Genomic DNA, 19917 nt, shown 5'->3' with positions numbered 1-19917 from the left:
AGAACGGCTATGTCTGGTGTGAACTCGCTATTCACGGGCTCTTGGTCGGGCCGCACGTGAATTTTGTCCGTGCAAAAAGCGGCGGTGAATGACCGGAAGCTGAGGGGACTGTGAGCACTGAAAATCACTCTCCAACTTCACCATATATCAAGTGCAAAAGCCTCACGGTGAGCCCACTTGCATCTGCAGCACACGACGCCGAAATAAGGCTGTTGACGGTGGTGTGTGAGACGGCCCCAAACTCAAGAATACTGTAAAATAATATTCGTACGCCCAGACCAGCGCCAAATTCAAACGCGATAAGATGGACATTTTTCACATCTCAACACCACACCGCAGAACTAGCGAGACAGCAGTGAAACTATATCTGTGAAAATGTGAATGGCAATCTAGGCATCAGGGAGACGTGGAATCCTCTGCGGCATCTCCTTGATCCGGAATCCAACAAAGCTATCACTCAAAACGAAATTAACCAAAATTTTAAACATAGACCCAGGCACGGATCAAGATATTATAGACACGCTACAGCAGAAACCCGTGAGACGAAGTCCCTGCCCGATTATAAAGGAGAGCCTAACTCCATCCTGGATGCTGACATAACAATGGCGGAAATAAGAGCAGCCCTCTTTGAGGTACGTACAACATCCGTCCCAGGAGAGGACGGCATTAACAATAAGACACTCAGAAATCTAGACGACGCTTCTATCACAGCCCTCGCGGACTTTGCGAACGAGTGTTGGAGGGAGGGAAAACTCCCAGCGTCTTGGAAACATGCCATCGTTAAATTCATCCCAAAACCTGGCAAAAAGCTCGCGCTCGAAAACCTCAGACCTATTTCGCTTACTTCTTGCATAGGAAAACTGATAGAGCACGTCATACTAGCCAGACTCCAGTCACACATGCAAAAAGAGAAATTATATCCAAACACTATGGTCGGCTTTAGACCACATTTATTAACACAGGATACGATGCTAAGACTAGCAAACGAAGTCCTATCTCATGAGCAAGAAAGGAGTACCAGGGCAATAATAACCCTATATTTAACCAAAGCCTTTGATAACGTTAAACACAAAGCAATCCTAGAATCTCTTTCACTGCTGAATGTAGGCACAAGAACGTTTAACTACATAAAGGACTTTCTCTCCGATAGGACGGCTAAAATTCAAATTGGCACTATCAAATTCGACACCTTCACTTTAGGAGATAGAGGAACTCCGCAAGGATCGGTCCTCTCCCCCTTTTTTTTCAATATAACCCTAATCAAAATGGCACACGAACTCGCAAGAATCCCAGACCTAGAACACTCTTTGTACGCGGACGATATCACCCTTTGGACCACCAAGGGGAGCATTGGCACGATACAAGATACGCTACAACAAGCGGTAGACGTAGTCGTAGAGGAGGCGCAAGCCGCGGGACTCGCGTGTTCCCCCCAGAAATCTGAATTACTCATTCTACACCCAAAGCGCCAAAGAAAGAATAAAGCGCCTGCGATCAAAATCTACGCGGAAGGTGCAGCCATGCAAGAAGTGGAAACACTAAAGCCGGAGTCACACTGCAGAAACACAACAGCGACATCAACCGAACAAGTTCGCCAAACAAGCCGCCAACAAGTTTCCGAACCAACTTGTTGCCCAACAGCATGTCACACCGCACAAACAGCCGGGACGCCGAACAGGTTGCTGCACTGTTGCCTCGGTGTGACAATGTTCAACCGAACAAGTTTGCCGAACAAGCCGCCAACAAGTTTCCGAACCAAATTGTTCCCCAACAGTATGTCACACCGCACGAACAGCCGGGAAGCTGAACAGGTTGCTGCAGTGTTACCTCGGTGTGACAGTGTTCGGCAACCAAAACAAGCAGGAAACATTGTCCGTCAACGCTGTTTGGCCTGTTCGCCGGCCGGGCGAATTTCCGGGCGACAACACCCCAACCAAAGCACTCATATCTGAGCTGATTGACTCATTCCTGCGCATTTCTACTTGCAGATACTTTCTTTTTTTGCAGGAAGTTTCCTAGCAAATCATTTTCCATTTGTGGCTTTTGTGGCGTCTTGCAGGCAGCGCATGCAGGCGTGCGTTCACGCGGCGACGGTCGCTCCTCCCGTTGTCGAGCGAGATTGCTGCGGTTGCACACCGGCGTTTCGTAGGTATTCTGTGTACGTCCATGCTGTGATGTAAACAATTGTTGAGTACACCTAACTATAACCAAAACTCTACTTAATTGCCGTTTTCATTCACTAAAACTTGTAGAGGCTGTCGCAGACGGTGCGCCGATGGTCCGCGTTGTCCGTCGCCGCTGCCGAGACCGCGGAGCGGTGCAGCATATGTAGCGCTGCTGGGTTTGATGCAGTGCACGGTCGTATCAGAAAAAAAGCTGCGATCAGAAGGACTGCCTGCTATACTTGTGCAACAGCAGCATGCATGCCTGCGCAAAGCGTGGAGCAGCTTTCCGCAACAGCGCCTCCCAGGGGTGCGCCAGGCGATGATATGCGCTGCTGCTTGCCTGCCGCACTCATCGCTGGGCCTAGTCTGTTTTGGCGGACGCCATGGAGGAAGAAAAAAAAAATAGGAGTGAGCGCCGCGGGCAGGTGGTGGATGAAGCCTAGTCATAAAAAATATAATAGAAAACATCATGGGAATTTCGCCGTCAACTGACACGGCAAGCGGTAGACGGCAGCTAGTGTCGGTTGCGGTTGCGCACGCCCCGCTCTGGAGGAATGCCTTCGCTACGCGACGCCTGCTCTAGAAATCTGAGGCGCGCGCTGAAAGCAGACGATGGATGAAACTTTGGACCTTTAGACGGGCCGATGGCCCAGGAGCTGCCGCTGTCACAGTACACACGTGTGTTTCGCGACGTGTGGTTGGGTCCCCTGACTGCGCCATACGAAATGCTTGCGGGGCTCGGCGCACGAAGTCTAGAGCAAAAAGGACGAAGCGCTGATCCGCTTCGTCCAGTCATCCTTCGTGTTCTTGTGGTTCGCCTTTGTCTCGCAAGGCTGGAATCAAACCAACTAGCCCAACAACAAAAGCTGCCATATGAAATGCGCTCCATATAGAGCTACACGGATAACCGCCCGGGACTGTCGCTCCAACGGTGAGTATCCTGTTATGCGCATTCCTCGAGAAACGAGACGTTTTCAGGGTATGTGCACGTATTGTACAGCCTCTTTCGCTATTCAGTTTTCCCCAGCCCCGCGTATAGCGCATGAATTTGGGCAAAATAGTAGCGATATGGGCGGCTTCTGACATCGGCGCCTTAACGAGCAGTACGTTTTCGCGGTGTGACATGGTGTCGCCCAACTGTCTGAGAACAAGTTCGCGGCAGCTGTTGGCGGGCGACAACGACATGTTTCCGAATAGTTCGTGTTGGCGCGATGTGACAGGGCCGCCAACACTACGCGAACACGCTGTTGATGAACAGAGTTGACCAACTGTTTCCGCAGTGTGACTCCGCCTTAAGAATCTTGGGAATGCTCATACAGTCAAACCAAAAAAAACGACACACTAATTAAGAAACTGAAAAACACCGTCAACCAAATTTCCCTCCTCCTCAGACGAATCGCAAATAGGCGTGGAGGAGTTAAAGAAGCTGAGACCAGGAAACTAGTAGAAGCCTTAGTTCTTAGCAGAGTTATCTACTCTACACCATACGTCACCCTCACAGTTAGAGAAAGAGACGACCTGGATTCACTAATTAGGCAGTCCAATAAAATTGCGCTTAACCTCCCTCGTCATACCCCAAATGAAACACTACTAAAGTTAGGAATTCATAACACCTTAGCGGAAATGATGGAAGCACACCTCACCGCACAATACGAACGACTATCAAGCACTGAAACGGGACGTTTCATCCTAAAAAAAGCAGGAATACAATATGAAGGGACTCGGGCCCACACTTTGCCGATTCCAAGACACGTGCGCGAGCAATTAATAGTCCGTCTTCTGCCTAAAAACATGCATCCAAAATACGATACGGACAGAAGGGCTAGGGCACAAAAATTACACGAAAGATTTTCAGTACAGAAACACACGGCGCACGTGGACGTGGCAGAACATGCGGACAGAGATGCCTTTTCCCTGGCAGTTGTCGATCATCGAGGTTCTCCCCTCGCATCGGCGACAATCAATAAAACAAAATTTCCGGAGGAGGCCGAAGAGGCTGCCATAGCTTTAGCCAATACCTCCACCACTGCCAAATACAACCTTAGCGACTCTAAAACCGCAATTCGAAATTTTGCAAACGGAAGGGCCCACTCCGCAGCCATCAAAATCTTACAAAAAATCTCCCATACCCGCCTTATCACATTGATCTGGGTCCCTGCCCATTCGGACCATCCTGGGAACGAGGCAGCGCACCAGTTTGCCCGAGGATTCGTAGTTAATCAGGAGGTGCGCCGCCCTGAGCTCAGGTCGGCCAGAGAGCGGATGATAACCTACAAAGAAATTACTACCCACTTCAAAAAAGAAAGACAAATCTTCCCAGAACCACATCGATCTCTAAGTAAAACACAAGTCACCCGGCGGCAGCTTCAAACAGACACTTTCTTTAATCCGTACATGTACTTCATATGGTTCCCAGAGCAGTTCAGCTCTGTCTGTTCTCTCTGTGGACATCAAAAGGCAGACACACCACACATCCTATACTCATGTAATCAAGACAAGCCTTCACAGAGTCTGCAGCTCTACCCAATCTCCGTGGGAGGCCGCGCTGCACAGCTCCGACCCGGAGGTTCAACTCCGAGTCACGGAGCGGGCCGAAGAGGTCGCCGAACGACATCGTCGGTCGGCCACCTGGCGTCCGGCCTAGAAGAGGGGCCCACCACGGGGACGGGAACCTCAACCCACCCCGCGCCTACGACCTCTTCTTTGAATGAAGATATCTCCTCCTCCTTCACATCTCTGGTCACTCATACTGAGCATGGCTCAGCACTCAAACTAACAACCTGTAGTCTCAGGTACGGATATTTAATCAATTAACACGCACTGCGCGTACAGTCCTATCGCCCACGTAGGAGTCATTGCACAAGGTATGGCAGGCATTGGCAGTTCAAGCACACTGCATCAAACTCGTGAAGTCACCGAAATCTTCGAAATAGGAAACCTACGCTGGCATTTTGTTCATCGTAACGCAGCACACTTCCAGCATCTACGTGGACCCCCCAGAGTAGACGTAACCCATGATGAAAAATGTCATTACACAAAAGCGGGCAAGGACACGCAAAGGAAAGCTGATGCGGGTACGTGGAGGAAATCCACAAAGCACACATTTCAGGCTGCACTGGAAACGACTCACTGGGCCAACCAGTCTAGCCGACTACGATATCGAAGCCCCCCATAATCACTGTCTCTGATATATTGTACTCGCATCCATTTTCTCAGATCTTTTTCTCGATAATGATACTTTATTACAGTGTTGATGTGTAATGGTTTGGTATTGTATCCAAGATCCACTTCATAGTAAACGTCAAGAGCGTTTCTAGGTGTTCTAGTTGGTGACTGACATTTTCAAACTTCGTAGCGCTTAAGAAAACCCGAAGTAAAAAACGGCACGAAACAAAAGAGCGCCTTGTGTTTCGTGTCGTTCTTTACGTCGGTTTTTCTTAAGCGCAACGATGTTTGAACATAGTAAACGTCTGCTGTTTCGTGTCACAATGGTATAGGGCCCTCTATTGCATAAGTAGTTTGTTATTTCCCATGGGAAGAAGGAATAGAGCCTGAGAGCCAGGCTTTAGCGATAGCCTTTGGCTCTAGAGTAAGAGTAACGGCCCCACCACTCTCCGGCTCGCTGCAGCACTATGTGCCAGGTTTCAAGTGTGTTCCAGCCTTTCGCGAAGTACCAGGACTTACTCGTTGGTGTTCCTAAGCTCATCTGGAATGGCGGTATTTCGCAACAATTGTCTTAGTACTGCAAGTGGTCCTCTTACATTTCGCCCGTAAAAGAGCTCGACAGGAGAGAAAGCGGGGCTGTCTCGGTGAACCTCACGATACTCATACAGTAGCAGAGCGATGTAACCGTCACAATCCTTTGGTCTTTCTTGACACGTTCGTTAAAGCATTTTTTACTGTCCTGTTAAAAAGCTCCACTAGACCGTTAGCTATGGCACGGTAAAAAGTGGTATGAATCTGCTTAATCGACGGCAGCCGAGTGACTTCCTTCATAACTTCCGAGGTAAAGGTCGTTGCTTGGTGGATCAAACTCTCTCTCGGGTATGTCCAGGCGACAGAACATTTCAACGAGGGTCTCAGCCACTAGCTTGGTTTCAATACTTGGAAACGCAACCACGTCAGAAAACCCGGTGGTATGGTCACCAACTATTGCCAGCGTATCGGTTGTTTTGAGCTGACTCGAGTGCAGTGAACCAACAATATCAATGGCCACTCTATTAAAGGCCATATCAATGATCATAAATTTGACAAGAGGCGCCGTTCGGGTGCGTCCCCTGGGAGCGGTTCGTTGGCAGGGTCCCACGATGCGACATAGCGCTTCAAGTCCTCCTGCAGCCTCGGCAAAAAGAATCGAGTTTGCATTATGAGAACTGTTCTAGTGCCGTGGTGACCAACCATTACACAGTCCTCAACTCGTTCGAACAGGGCCGCTCGAAATTTGATCAGAACGACCACCTCCACGTATGCTGCACCAAATTTTGATGTGGGCTTGCTTTGGAAAGCATTGTCCTGCAGAAAAATCTGATGTTTTTTTGCCCTTTCTGCACTGAACCACCTGATCAAGCCGATGAAAGCATTTCCGCAATTTTGGGTCCTGCCAAGCTCATTGGCTAGCTCTTCGCGGTTTGTGTTTCGATTGTATCTGGCACCTTAAGTCATTTTAGGGTCCCTTCGCGTTGGCCTACGATCTTGTCACCACGGCCTTTCTAGTGTGAATCTCCACGTCTGAAACAGTTGTGGGGCCATTTTCTGTGCTGGTGTCCATCTCCTCAGCGCTACTATGCTCTGTGTGTTCCAAGTATCCGGATAAAGGCATCGCCTTAGCCGCTGTGTCGATCTGACGCCCTCAATTTTGCCCAATACGAAGTCGTACAAAGATTTTCACACACTTCGACGGAGGCTTCCCTTGAAATAGAAGTGTCAATGTTGATCCATTCCTCTGGAAGCATTACAACCGAGCGATCGAGAAGATAAATGTGAAACTTCGATCCCTTGAGATCGCCATCTGCGACCAGGTTTTTCTTCACTCTCACCGTGTTGCCCCACTGTGCATAAGAACTGGCACGCAGTGGCAACCCACAGAACAGGCGGCTACAGAGAGTTTCTCCTTCATAGCTGCCGCCTTACCTGTCAGGCCAGCCTGAATTTTTCTGCCATGCTGCAATTAAATATATCCATCATCGATACATAGATCGAGGCCGACTCGTCAGCGGCAGCTTTTGGTTTTGTGCAACTCCTGTACCAACACTTCCAACTTGTGGGGCCGATAGTTTCGCACATGAAGCATTTCGTAAGTTGACTGCTTCCCTCCATCCTTCCAGAACAGCACGTATCCGCTCGGCGGCCGGTGCGAGAGCAAAGGAAACATCTCTGGACTTATGGGTCCTTCAGCTTACCTCCGTCTTTCCTTTGGCTTTGTTATTGAGCACTTTCAGCAGCTGATGAGTCTCTCCTAGCGTCAGGACATTTTGTGAACTTCGCCCACCCTTGAGGGTCTCCGTATTGCTCCGCTCTTTGTACCATTTCATCGAGGCAAGACGGCTTGTTATTCAAACAATTTCGAGCGCGGTGGCACACAACGAAAGGTATTGGTCATTATATTCTATATGGGTGTTTCAAAGTTCGACACACCCATCAAGAAAATTCCCTAGCCGAATGACAAATTGAGAGCATGTTTTTCCGTTAATGCGAAGCACCCCATAAACTTTTCTCTAAACCCCTCTTCGGTCAATCGAAAACGTGGCTTCAAGGTTTGTTTCAATTTTTTATGGCTCGTACAGTCTGACGCGGTCATTTCACTGAAGAAGGTCAGGTACGCTCCACTCGAACACAGATTCAGGTCTGACGACCATTTGTCTAGAGACCAACCTTGGCTCTGGGCCACGTGTTCAAAACGCAGTAAATAGGCATCGAGGACATCACGTCATTTATCAAACGCCGGTATAACTGTGCGGGCTGACTGATTCCCGGCACTGCTTTCCACTCTTCCAATCGGCTCCTAGCGACTGATCCAGACGTATTTCCAGGTTCTCGTCTGAACGACAACACCTCATGCTACTTTATTTTCAAGAACAGCAATTTTGAGATTTGACTCTACTCTTGGCCTCTCCAATACCTTGTTTCTGAGTTTCGACCCTTCTCTTTGCATGTCCAGTTACTCAATACTGAGCTTCGACCCTTCAATGCAGCAAGTGAGTTCAACTTTTCGCTCTTTACGGCACCCACTTTGCTCATGTTCGAAATATAAGAAAAATATTTGGCCTAGAAGCCGAAGCTTTTTTTCGACATACATATTGAAGTCTGCTTCTGCCATCATGCTCTAGAGAAGATGTGACGTAAAGGACTGGCACGAACCTTCAACAATACAATTCCTTCAAAACATCAGCGCCAACAGTCGTCGGACCGGTTTTGTCGCTGCCACCAATTATAGTGCCAACCTGCTCTGGCCAATGGCTGTCAGACAAAAGTCGTGGATGCGCGGGGCCCGCTTTAGGCTAGCATCTGGCTCTACAGACAACGTGATACAACAGAATTTGTAAAGCCGGTCTGCCAGCGTAGGGTTCACGTTATTGGGTGAGTTGGTGATTTAGAAAGAATTCAAGGAGTGCCGAGAATATAAAAAACATTCAATTATTAGCAAATAGAATACGAGGGAACAAATAAAAGCAATAAAAGCAAAATGCAATCATTGGCAAACAAAAAGCGCGACAAGAAGTGTAAACACAGAACCAATTGGGCAAAAAGCAGCGCACAATTTATATAGGCACCAAGATAGGACAAAAAAAGGGAAATTATACGGACAGTCAGACATGATGACTGATGAAGTAGGTTACTGCTGACTGATGCGTAGGCATCCACAGACGTCTACGAGTTTGACTCGATGCGAGAAAGGCCACGAATCCGGCGCCTGTGCTTCAGCCCTTAGCCGCCGCAGACACACCACACTCCCTCTTCCACTGAGTGCCTCAGCACGACTGTGTCTGGTGTTCTCCCGTTATTCAGGGTCCCGGAGCTCTTGGTCGGGCCGCGCGTGAACTTCACCCGCGCACAGAGCGGTGGTATAGATACGCAGGAAAAAATAGCATTTGTATAAATTCCTATGGCTAATCGTGACCTCAGCTACAAATGGAGAAATCTCGACTTACATAATTTTCAGATTGCCTCTCCCTTTGTAAACCAATTGGCATATCTCACCCTTGTTCGACAAAAATTAGAATACGCATGCCCAAGTTGGAACCACACCCTTCTCTTCAAATAATACCTTCCTAATACTCTCGAATCGGTAAAAAATCGAGCCATCCGCTTTGTTTACTCTAACTACAGCTACTTCACTAGTGTACCTAACCTAAAGTCTCAGGCTAGCCTACCACTTCTCGTTTATCGAGGTAAACATTTTCGGCTTTGTTATTTTGGTAAATTTTATCATCCACAACTATCGAACTTCGTCATTCTGCCTTTTCACTGGACGTCGCAACGTGTCAGCCACAACGAAAGTGTTTACCCACCATTTCCCCTCAGTACTGCGCATCTTTTTTAATTTTAAATCCAAACTGCGAAAGGCTGGAATGATATTCCCCCTCAAGCCGTGCTTCCCTCCAATCCGCAAGATTTAAAAATATCCATAGTGAAAATATTTTATTCATGATAACCAATGCATAACTTTTACATTACGCCGCTATATTCCCTCATGTGTATTCTAAATAAATAAATAAATCACATAGATTGTACAACAAATAAAGATTGTTTAGTTTATAGGTTTCAATGCCGCAGAAGTGTCGACCATCTGAAGTAATTTAATTGTACTCATATTCCACATTTTATCAATCTCCCTGTTGCTCTTTTCCTCCATTGAAAAATGACCATTGTATCCAAGATTGAGCACACGCCCTTGCGATCAGCAGCCAATTGTCTTAACAACTGGGTCATGAATACAGTGTAAAAAAAAAGCATTATCCTCATAAAGATTGTTCATTTGCTTTCTAAAACCAAGAAGCACATTCCCGTCATTCACGATTCTATAGTACAGGCCACAAAAAACTCAAAGGTAGCGCGGAATGTGGCGCTCAATGCGACGTAATAGTAAATAGCTATGGAGAGACGATGACAACCGCTGCATCAGTACCCCAATAGACAAAAGTGACCAAGCCCCACTCGAGATTGCACCTGCGAGACCTGCAGCGGTCATAATGGGGAAAAAAAAGGTGCATGTGCATGCTGCCCTATTGGGTCCCTTGCAGATTACTTCAGGGCACGTAGAATACAAATGCGAGTTACATTTGGGCAAGTCTTCGTGAAGCCGAAATGAGGTCTTCCTAGCTAAACAGGATTAGATACCATGCAGGCCATAATGGGACTTGAAAGTGGGCGGGCCTATATGCTACCGAAATAGGCTCCGTGTAGGTATTTTGAAGGCACATGCAACAAGTGAACTCTAGGTGAGAAATGTAGCCAGACCAATTAGGGCTGCCACAAAAGCTAAGTCCCACATGGGCCTTGGTGTGATAGCAACTTGTGCGTCCGCATGTTGGTCAGATTTGTTAGCGGTGAAAACTGACGGGACCTAAATGCGGCTTATTTTAAAGAAAAATAGTGCTAACCAAATAGGGCTGCCTAAACGATGCCGCTGTGGTGCCTACACTGCCGAAATGGTGCTGAACCCACCAAAGTATCTTGCATACTATTTTGGACACATTCACCCATCCTTTATTTTAGTAGATGGCTCCCTGGATTAACATTACAGATAATTTTTTGTAACCATTGTAAGCATCATCAGTCGTTTCGAAAATTTACATAAGGTTTCGCGCTCATGTAAATTGGGCTAAAAAGACTGGACCTTACACAAGCTTAACTGCTGCTCATTAGGTGCCTGTCTTGGACAGCCTGCAGCTATCCTTACATGCTACTGCTCCGAACAATGAACTTTGCAACCTGAAGAAAGTGGGACATGACGTCATTTAGGCTAAATTTGTCAACGAACATTTCATAAAATTTTATGTGCTAGCTGCTTAAAAAGAGCAGATATCCATAAAAATAAGAGCATACTTATGACCGTAAACGTGATAAAATGCATTAGGGCTCTCAGTCAGTATTTGTCTTGGACCACTAATGCTATATTGTTGAAAACCCCAAATTAGGCTTGCCCTTTAAAATCAGCATCGGTCGCATGTCATAATGAGACGGGCCGACCAAATTTCAACGTAAACCTTCATTAAAACTAATAGCAAAAATGTATTCGCAGCAGGGCCATAAGAGGAAGTTGTCGGGACCATTTGGCAATGTGGAAGGAACGTGGGCATCGCCATAAGGACTGCCTGCATCGGTTCCAAGAGGGGCCCAACGGTGCGTTTGTCGGGAGCCCACTTCAGGTCTACATCGGCCCCGTTGCTATACCAGCCCCGAGCCCACCGGGGATGGCGTGCAATATCCACATCTGACCCACCAGGACCAATTTCGTTGCCCAATGTATGCTACCTCGGATGAAACATGAATTACCAAATACTGACTATTAACCACAACTAGCCGCGACTGTTGCTTGCACTTACCAGTAGCGTTGAAATACTCCGGTAACGGCGAACTCCGTTTCTGCACCCTCGCCTTCTCAATACTGTCCACGGACCTCTCAGGCGATTTGTTTGGAGACGTGCCGTACAGTTTTGCCATATCTGCTCTGACAAATTGGCAAAATCTCTCCAAATCTGGTGTCCCAAATCCGGATGCCAATGCTCCAGGACCACTACCCTGGCGGCCAATTCCCGATCTATCATTGCTGGATTCTCTGTAAAAATAAATCGGCACAATACTCCTGTTGAAACCAAATCAGCGTAGCTTTCATGCTACAAAAACGTTTATTTTGCAGTATCACTTTAATGAGGTTGATGCTCATTCTAGATCGATTATTTTACGTACACGGTGACTCCAGATACAAATAGCTTTTATGACAAGGGTTAAGCCCATTCCTCACGGCAGCAAGCAGCACAGACGCACAAGCGCGAGCAACACTTCGTCATCCTTCCAATTTCGTCTTCCTCAACTTCTCACATCATGCGCCGCCTGCAATGCTAGGTGGAATCAACCCCCCTTTCAGAAAAAAATTGAAAAAAAAATGAAGACGGCGGGAAATAACGGTGTGAAAACCAGGAAAGTGGTCCCAGCAGCGGCAGTACTTTAACGTGGATAGTACGGCATCTGGCGCACAATGTGCACAGTGTTTTAGCTGGGCTTTAGACGTTATAATTGTGCGGCGCAGTTTGGAATATCTTCATAACTGAGGTCACTCGCACGCCGCAACCCTTTGTATGGCCCCAAGTAGCGGGAAAGGAGTTTCTCAAACAAGCTTGGACAGCCAACTGGTGTCCCCACTTAGACTTTGTCACCAGGTTTGTAGTCAACCCTGCGGTGGCGGAGGCTGTAGCGGCGCGGGTTAGAGGTCTGCTGCCGCCCGAAGTACGATGTACACTCAGGCCCGCTGGCGGGTTTCCTCAGCGCGGAGGTTATATTGGTGGGCGTTCGGTGCAACCTGGGTACCTTCCGCGCACGGGAGCATGGAATCCGGCATGCTCTGAACTTCCCGTTCGTATACGAGACGGAATGGCGTGAAGCGAGTTATTTACTCTAAGGCCGTATTGTACGCAAAGGTGACATACGGCAGCACTTCATCACAAGTCTTGTGCTGCCAATCGACGTACATTGACATGTCCGCCACTGCCTTATTCAAGCTTTGGGTAAGGTCATTACTCTGGGGATGATACTCAGCCCAAATGTGCGGTCGATGAGCTGCGTTAATTCTGTCGGTAATTAGGTACGAATAGGCGGCATGTCGCAAGGCGATGTTGTGCACGAAAACCACGGATAATTCGAAAGCTGTGGCACGAAGAGAAATACAGTTTCAATCAGTTCATAAAGGGTATGGAATCTGCATAGTGTAATCAATCTATTGTGTTTAACAGAAGTGGCAAGTTAAAATTAATTCTTTGTCGTCCGTAATTTGTTCGGGTTTGCGGAAGGATGAAATTATTTTTAGTACGCGTGTGATAGTTATGAGTTTAGTGCTCAAGCCTGTAAATTTCTCTGAAGGAAAGGACTGGATTTATTGCTGCAGTCCTGTAGCGACTTAACAAGGTTTGCTTGTATTACTGCGGGAGAGCGGGAGAGGATTTATATTTAGTTTTTGAAAAATCGATGCCGTAGTTGTTTCTCTGGAAAAGTCGACGAGTATTCTAAGGGCACGTTTTTGCAGTTTGAAAAGCTTGGTCATATTAGAAAATGTGGTGGTTCCCCAAACCAAAAAGCAGTAACCTATAACGGAAGAGAAAAGGGACTGAAATATAATTTTTTAACAAACTGTGGTAAAAAATACCGGAGCCTTGACAGAATACCTACTGCCTTAGCTGTTTTGTTTATCGTGGCGTCTATATGTGTATTCCATAATAATTGTTGAATGAAATATACTCCAAGGCTTTTGAAATCCGAGACGAGCTCGATTTCAGCTGACCGTAGCCACAGTGAGAAGCCCGAGAAGTTAACGATTCTGTTTCTCGGCCGGAAAAGGACAGCTTTTGTTTTTTTTTTGTTAATATTTATTTCTAAGGAATTAATGGTTGTTCATTCATGAAGGGAACGCAACCACCTATTTGCTTACCCAAAACAGGTCTAATACATCGGTTGATTTAAAGAAAATGCTTGTGTCGTCAGCGTGCATTATAAATGTACATTTGTTATCTATACTGGTAATGTAATTTATGTATAGGTTAAATAACAGTGGACCCAATATACTGCCTTGAGGGACGCCATTTCGCACGGCCTGTATATCAGAAAAGTGATTGTCAATTTTAACTTGCTGGCAACGGAAGGTTAGGTAAGATCGAATCAATTGGAGAAAAACTCCCCGAAACCCGCATGCGTCTAGCTTGCCTAATAAAGTCTCATAACTGATCCGATCAAAGGCTTTTCAAAAATCGACAAATATGCCCAGTATAAGCTGTCTGTTTTCAAATGATTCTAGTATTAACTCTATCTAGTATTAACCCTTTCTAAAACCATGCTGGCATGTACTTATCAAATTATGTTTTCCATTAAACCCAGCACTGCGCTGAAACATAACCTTTTCCAGACAATTTGGGAAGACGAGAAGAATCGATACCGGACGATAGTTTGAGAGGTGATTTCTGTCACCACTTGTAAATATAATAGAAACTATAGCCATTTGTATTCGCTTTGGAAATACTCCTTTTTCTAGACAGGTATTGAATATGTGCTCCAAAGCTTTGCTGATAATATCATTGACGTATTTAAAGGGTTGTACCTGGAAACCATCTATATCACGGGACCGGCTGTTGCAAAGGGTTGTAAAGTTACTTTCAATTTCATGTTTATCTGTCGGTGACAGAAATGCAGTATGGGGGTTGCGAAATTTTAAAAGCTCTGCAGAGCGGCGATCATGAGCGCTGCTCAAAACTGTAATAAAGTAATCATTAAAGAGATTAGCCAACTGCTTTCCAGATAGCGTGCGGTCGTCAATCGTTATCGAAGTACAAGTCTAGCTGCCTTTGAGGGTTTAAGATATTATTTTCCTTCCACACAAGGTCACTTCGATTTACTGTATTGTAGTTTAACACATTATTCATATAGTCCTTTGCTTGACGAAGGAACAAAGTTACCCGATTTCTAAATGCTTTAAAAGCTACGAGGTCGTCGGAAGCTCTAGAAGAAATAAATTGGTTGTATAGCTTTTTCTTCCTTTTTATCATTTTAAGGCGATCTCTATTTATCCAAGGTTTGCGAGCTGTTCTTGGTTTTATGGAAGTTATTTCGGAAAAGCACTACACATGTGTTTGCATTTTATACATTAGACCCTATAGAGTTCGGCTGGACCAGCTACTACAGTTAGATTTATACAAAATTCAACTTACTGAAGCTCGATTTGAATACATTTACCATAGATGTAATAATGAAGGAAAAGAGGTCGAGACTTGAAGAAAATGTGAATATATATTATTATTAATGTGAATACATTTGATTTATTATCGCATTCGAAAAACTGCATTTTAAGAAAACCGAAAACTTCTTAATACATCGCAGCTTCCCCGTAATGATTGACTGCGTGTTCTGCGCAGTGAACCATCCTTAAAACGGTATGGTGCCAGCTTTTAAAAGGGGTACCTTAAGTTCTGGGAAGAAACCTTCCGGCAGTGTGTACAAAGCAAAGCACTTGACAGAACAAAAAAAAAAAAACGTTATCCTCACTGGCTTCAATATAATGTAGAGAAGCATCGTGCACTGCTCTTCAGGTAAAATTATTGTGATTCAAACGATTTCCCGCTGTTTTTTTTAGCCCATTTAATAACTTGAGCAAATGGTTTATTCGGACAATTTTTTAGTCCCTTGAAGTCCGAATTTAGGAGCGTTTACTGTATGCAGCAACACCACTGCCGACCCACCTGGTTGTATGAAGCTGCATCGTCTATAGAAAACTGGTATACGAAATCCTTTACCGAATATATACAGATTCTTCGGTAAGCTGAACATTTCTGTGCATTTCTTGTTTACTTTATTTGCCAATACCACATGAATTTTGAAATAAACGAGATAAACAAGCTTTTTTCATCTTTTTACTGTTCTAACAGAGCAGATATTTGATATTTAAAAGGATTTTTTTAATATTCGTAAATTTCGACATTCCTTCTTGTACCACAACTGAAACTCTTCAACTCTTCATATCCACTTTAGCCGACAGCTCAAAATAAGCTTGAAACATTATTTGAGAAGTAACATAGCTGAAAGCTGGATAAGTACACATAGTTTCTTGCGTCACAAGCAAACACCATTTCGTCATGACTGGCTTCGGCCAGCAAAACATAGCGAAGATTGTTTTCGCCCGAGATGCACATAACAAATGTGGCAAATATACCCCGTGTGGACTTCAGGTGATGTTTCTGGTAGGGTGGCTGATGACTGGTGCCAATCAGCATGACTTCTCCCTTTCGTGGTCATGGTGGCTGGCAGCTGAAAATCGGCTGTACTCCACCCCACCGGTTTCAGGGAGTCATCTGCAACCACAGGCACATAGAAAGCGCACACATGCGACATTAGTCTTTCCATGGCTGTACAGGACCAAGAGCTCTGCTTTACAGCTTTCCTGAGCAGGAAAGAATGGTGCAACCCGAAATGAATTTCCGTCTTTTGTGCCGAGTGTCATAAACAACGGCTTGTGCTGTCTAATCATGTGGCATGGTTCTAATCCGCCACTGGAATCCCTATTTGATGGTTCGAGTTGTCCTGGTCCCGCAAGCAAGCAGATGTCAGTGCATCTCTCATAACAGACCTGTGGTAATCACTTTCTACTTTTGAAAGCATGTTTGAATGCATTCGTGGTTTTCCAAAGGTCACAAAGGTCGGCTACTCGTGCCCAGGGTAAAAAAGCAGCTGCCGCAGCTGCACAGCCATCACTTTGAGCAACAATAGCCGCAAAGTTTGATGGGCGAGGCATTAATGCTATAGGAAGCTGTCAAATCTCTCTGCAGTGGGAAGAATCCTGTTTCACTAACGACGTGCTTCATCTGAAATGCCAGTTGAAAGTGCATTTTTAAATAATGCCGAAGTTGCCACAATGTTCTGGGAACAAAGCTGCTGAAGTCTAGGTGCTCGTAGTCTCCATAAGCATTGGCGCTAACCTGGACGCCTCTTTCCGTGCATACTGCCAAAGATTGGAATAACCGCTCCACACCCGAATATCCAACATCAAGGCATTCGCATTTTAATTTCATCATTGAAGCATGCCTCTGCTTAGTACCCACAACCTCTTGAAATTCTCCCCTAACCAAATGCTTCAGTTATGCAGTCAACCCATGGATGGAAACATGAATACATAAAAACCTCGCAATGATACATCAAAGGCCACTCACTGTTATGTTCCGGAGAGTCAGGCAAAGTGTCCGCGGCAATATGCCGGATGTCACGCACGCTGCTCAATGCTGGTTGGGCCGCAGGAGAATACGGCGTCGACCCAGGAGAAGTTTCATCTGACCACAGTAGCCAAAACATCCAAATGAGCATGTCTGCACAATACCCTTGATGATGGGACAACAGAGACGGTTTTATTGCATCAAAGCGTGGCTTTAGAATAATCTAGTGTTAGGTCATATGCAGAGATTATCTGGTCCCGTATAGTCCCTGAAAGACTTTTGTCCCCTGGAAAAAGGCACCCGGTTGTCTCAAAAAATTCCATTGCTAACACTGCAATTGCATAAATAAACTCACATTCGGTTGAAATTTCAGAAAATTGTAAAGCCGATCTAGAACGAGCCTTGCCCACACATCTGAGGTCAGCCTTATTATATATATCATATACTCGTGCAAGAAGGAAAGAAGCCAACAGTCGGCGGGGCCAAGGAAAGCGTTGGAGATGGTAGTTTGTCTTTTTTAATGTTTACTTGGATCACAGAAATTAATAATGTAATCTGTTTAGGGGAAAGGTAATTAAACACAAAGTAGAAGAAAAAACAACATGCCGATGGTGGGAACCGAGCCCACGACCTCCGAATATCGCCTCCGGTGCTCTTCCAACTGAGCTACATCGGCCGCTGTACCCCCCGCTACTCGTTTGGATATTTATGTTGTCTGTATACGAACCTTGAGTGTGTTCACCAGCGCCACCCTCAACCATTGCTGTGGACATGGAACGTCCTTTTGTTACCACCAGCGTCACGTGGAACGTGATCAAGAGCGAGGGCGAAAGCTGTGCTAGAACCCTCTTACGCTACGTAAGAGGGCTCACCGATCACCGTTCTATATGCCGGTTACCCAATCTCACTGACCCGCCTGGTCGCCAGGCCCTCTGGGCAATTCTCGTTCAAGAGTACTACACAATCTCATACATAAGTCGCTGACGGCACGCAGATGCGGATTGCCTCTCCCGATTACCGCTTGCACGACAGAATGTGACGCGGACAACTTCGGTCATTACCTCGCTGCCTTTTTTTTAACGATTTCCTGATACTCGCGCCTTCCGTACAGGGCAACAAAACGATCAGCATCCAGAGCCATTCTTGAAAGCTGCTCACAACCCAACCTCGAGGAAGTTGCAGATGCCAGCACAGGCGCCGTGCAATGCCCGCGTCTCGCCCTGGAAGCTCCTCCATCCTCCATCCATACAAGAAAGCTTGTTCAGACGGCGGCCTTCGGTTCCTCTGGGTGGTGCCTGAAAACCTCCATCATTCTAATTTGCGCGTCATGCACAACGATCCAGCTTGGGGACAATTTAGGTCCGCGAGAACTTTGCACCGTACTCAGGAGCGATTCTACTGGTCGCGCATGTGCCACATAACTGATCATTATGTGGCCAGCTGTCCTGAGTGCCAGAGCCATAAACGTCCTACAGGTGTAGCACCCGGGAAGCCTCACCCTGTGGCGCCACCACAGCTTTTGAAAAACACGAAATCGACATTTTGGGCATTTCCCCAAAGTCACAAAAAAGGCAAGCGTTGGATTGTCGTATGTGAGGACCATCTTACTCGTTAGTGTGAGGTGACCGTTCTTCCCGCTGCTACAGCGTACCAAATGTCTCTTCTTATGCTGCATTCAGTCATCTTGGGACATGGTCCCCCGAGAACTGTGATATGTGACAGACCACCCGTTTACTGCTTATGTAATTGAAAATCTTCTCCGTTTATATTCATCTTATTTCAGACGTCGACCCCTTACCACCTTCAAAGAAATGGTTAACAACGCGCACCAACAGAACTCTGAAGAACATATTTGTCATCGTCATTGTTTTTGTGATTGGGCGTTTTGACAGCACCAGGCCGGAACCTTAATTGAGACGGCACTAATAGCAATGGGTTAGGTGGTCGTTGCACAGGAACCAAAATTGATGGTGACGAAGACGCACAATACAAGGAACGAGAGTCTGTTGTATTCTGCACATGAGGCGATAGGCTGCGATTAAATAAAAAAGAGGCGATAGGCTGCGGCTATAACTTGAGAATATGCACGCACTTAGAGTAAGAAATTCTTTTTTCGAATCCATTCCGCTCCGATGTCTCTTTAGTGTGAAAGCACTATAGCCAGCCAGTTTGTGAAATGTTCTCGACTGTGGTTGCTTATGCTGAGCGGTGATATAGAGGCGAATCCGGGCCCCAAGATACACAGATTGGAGAACAACTGAAGTTAATTGCGGATGACATTCAGGAAATTTAAAATTGGAAGTTCTAATTAGTCAAAAACTGAACGCAATAGAAAAGAAGCTTGAAAAAATAAGCGGGCTCGAAAAACAAGTGACAGAACGCACCAAGGCAGTCGCTGAGTTAGAGCGTTATTTTGCTATGATAACGAATAAGGTCGACGATCTTGAGAACAGAAGCCCACGCTCTAATTTAATCATTACGGTGTTGAGGAAGAGCAGAGCTAATCCACCGACAGCTTGCATGATACCGTCGCGAAAACTATATTTGAGGACATTCTTGATGTTTCAACGGCAGGTTTCGAACAAATTCATCGCTTGGCAAGACAAAGGAAAGACAATGACACCAAACCTAGGCCGATAACCTTGAAACTTCTTAACTGCAGAGACAAAATTAACATTCTTAAGCAATGCACCAAGCTAAAGGGCTCTGGCTACTCAATCGGTGAAGATTTCTCTTACTGTTAGGAAAATCATGAAAAAATTATGGGATCGAAGTAAAGAACACCGCAACCGAAAAAAAAAGTCTCCCTAGTATATGACAGAGTAAAAATTAATGATACGCTATTCGCG

The 19917-nt window shown here is 45.9% G+C and overlaps 2 protein-coding genes across 2 annotated transcripts in view; both read right to left on the bottom strand.

Annotated features, from left to right (window-relative positions):
• The window catches only part of LOC146209405 (uncharacterized), a 33719-nt gene extending 21789 nt beyond the window's left edge, over positions 1-11930 (bottom strand). The window contains exon 1 of the mRNA XM_084587404.1: positions 11711-11930. Coding sequence (XP_084443530.1) covers positions 11711-11828 — 118 coding nt within the window. The 5' untranslated portion in view covers positions 11829-11930. The remainder of the gene's footprint in view (positions 1-11710) is intronic.
• A 2672-nt stretch (positions 11931-14602) lies between these two features.
• The window catches only part of LOC146209404 (uncharacterized), a 19643-nt gene continuing 14328 nt past the window's right edge, over positions 14603-19917 (bottom strand). Inside the window, exons 4-6 of the mRNA XM_084580268.1 lie at positions 17069-17185; positions 16075-16213; positions 14603-14621 (exon numbers count right to left, since the gene is read on the bottom strand). Of these exons, the coding sequence (XP_084436394.1) occupies positions 14603-14621; positions 16075-16213; positions 17069-17185 (275 nt within the window). The remainder of the gene's footprint in view (positions 14622-16074; positions 16214-17068; positions 17186-19917) is intronic.

Source organism: Amblyomma maculatum, chromosome 1 (genome assembly GCF_055883805.1).
Source record: "Amblyomma maculatum isolate TAMU_Amacu chromosome 1, ASM5588380v1, whole genome shotgun sequence".
Lineage (NCBI taxonomy): Eukaryota > Metazoa > Arthropoda > Arachnida > Ixodida > Ixodidae > Amblyomma > Amblyomma maculatum.
This window is presented reverse-complemented; position numbering and strand designations above follow the sequence as displayed.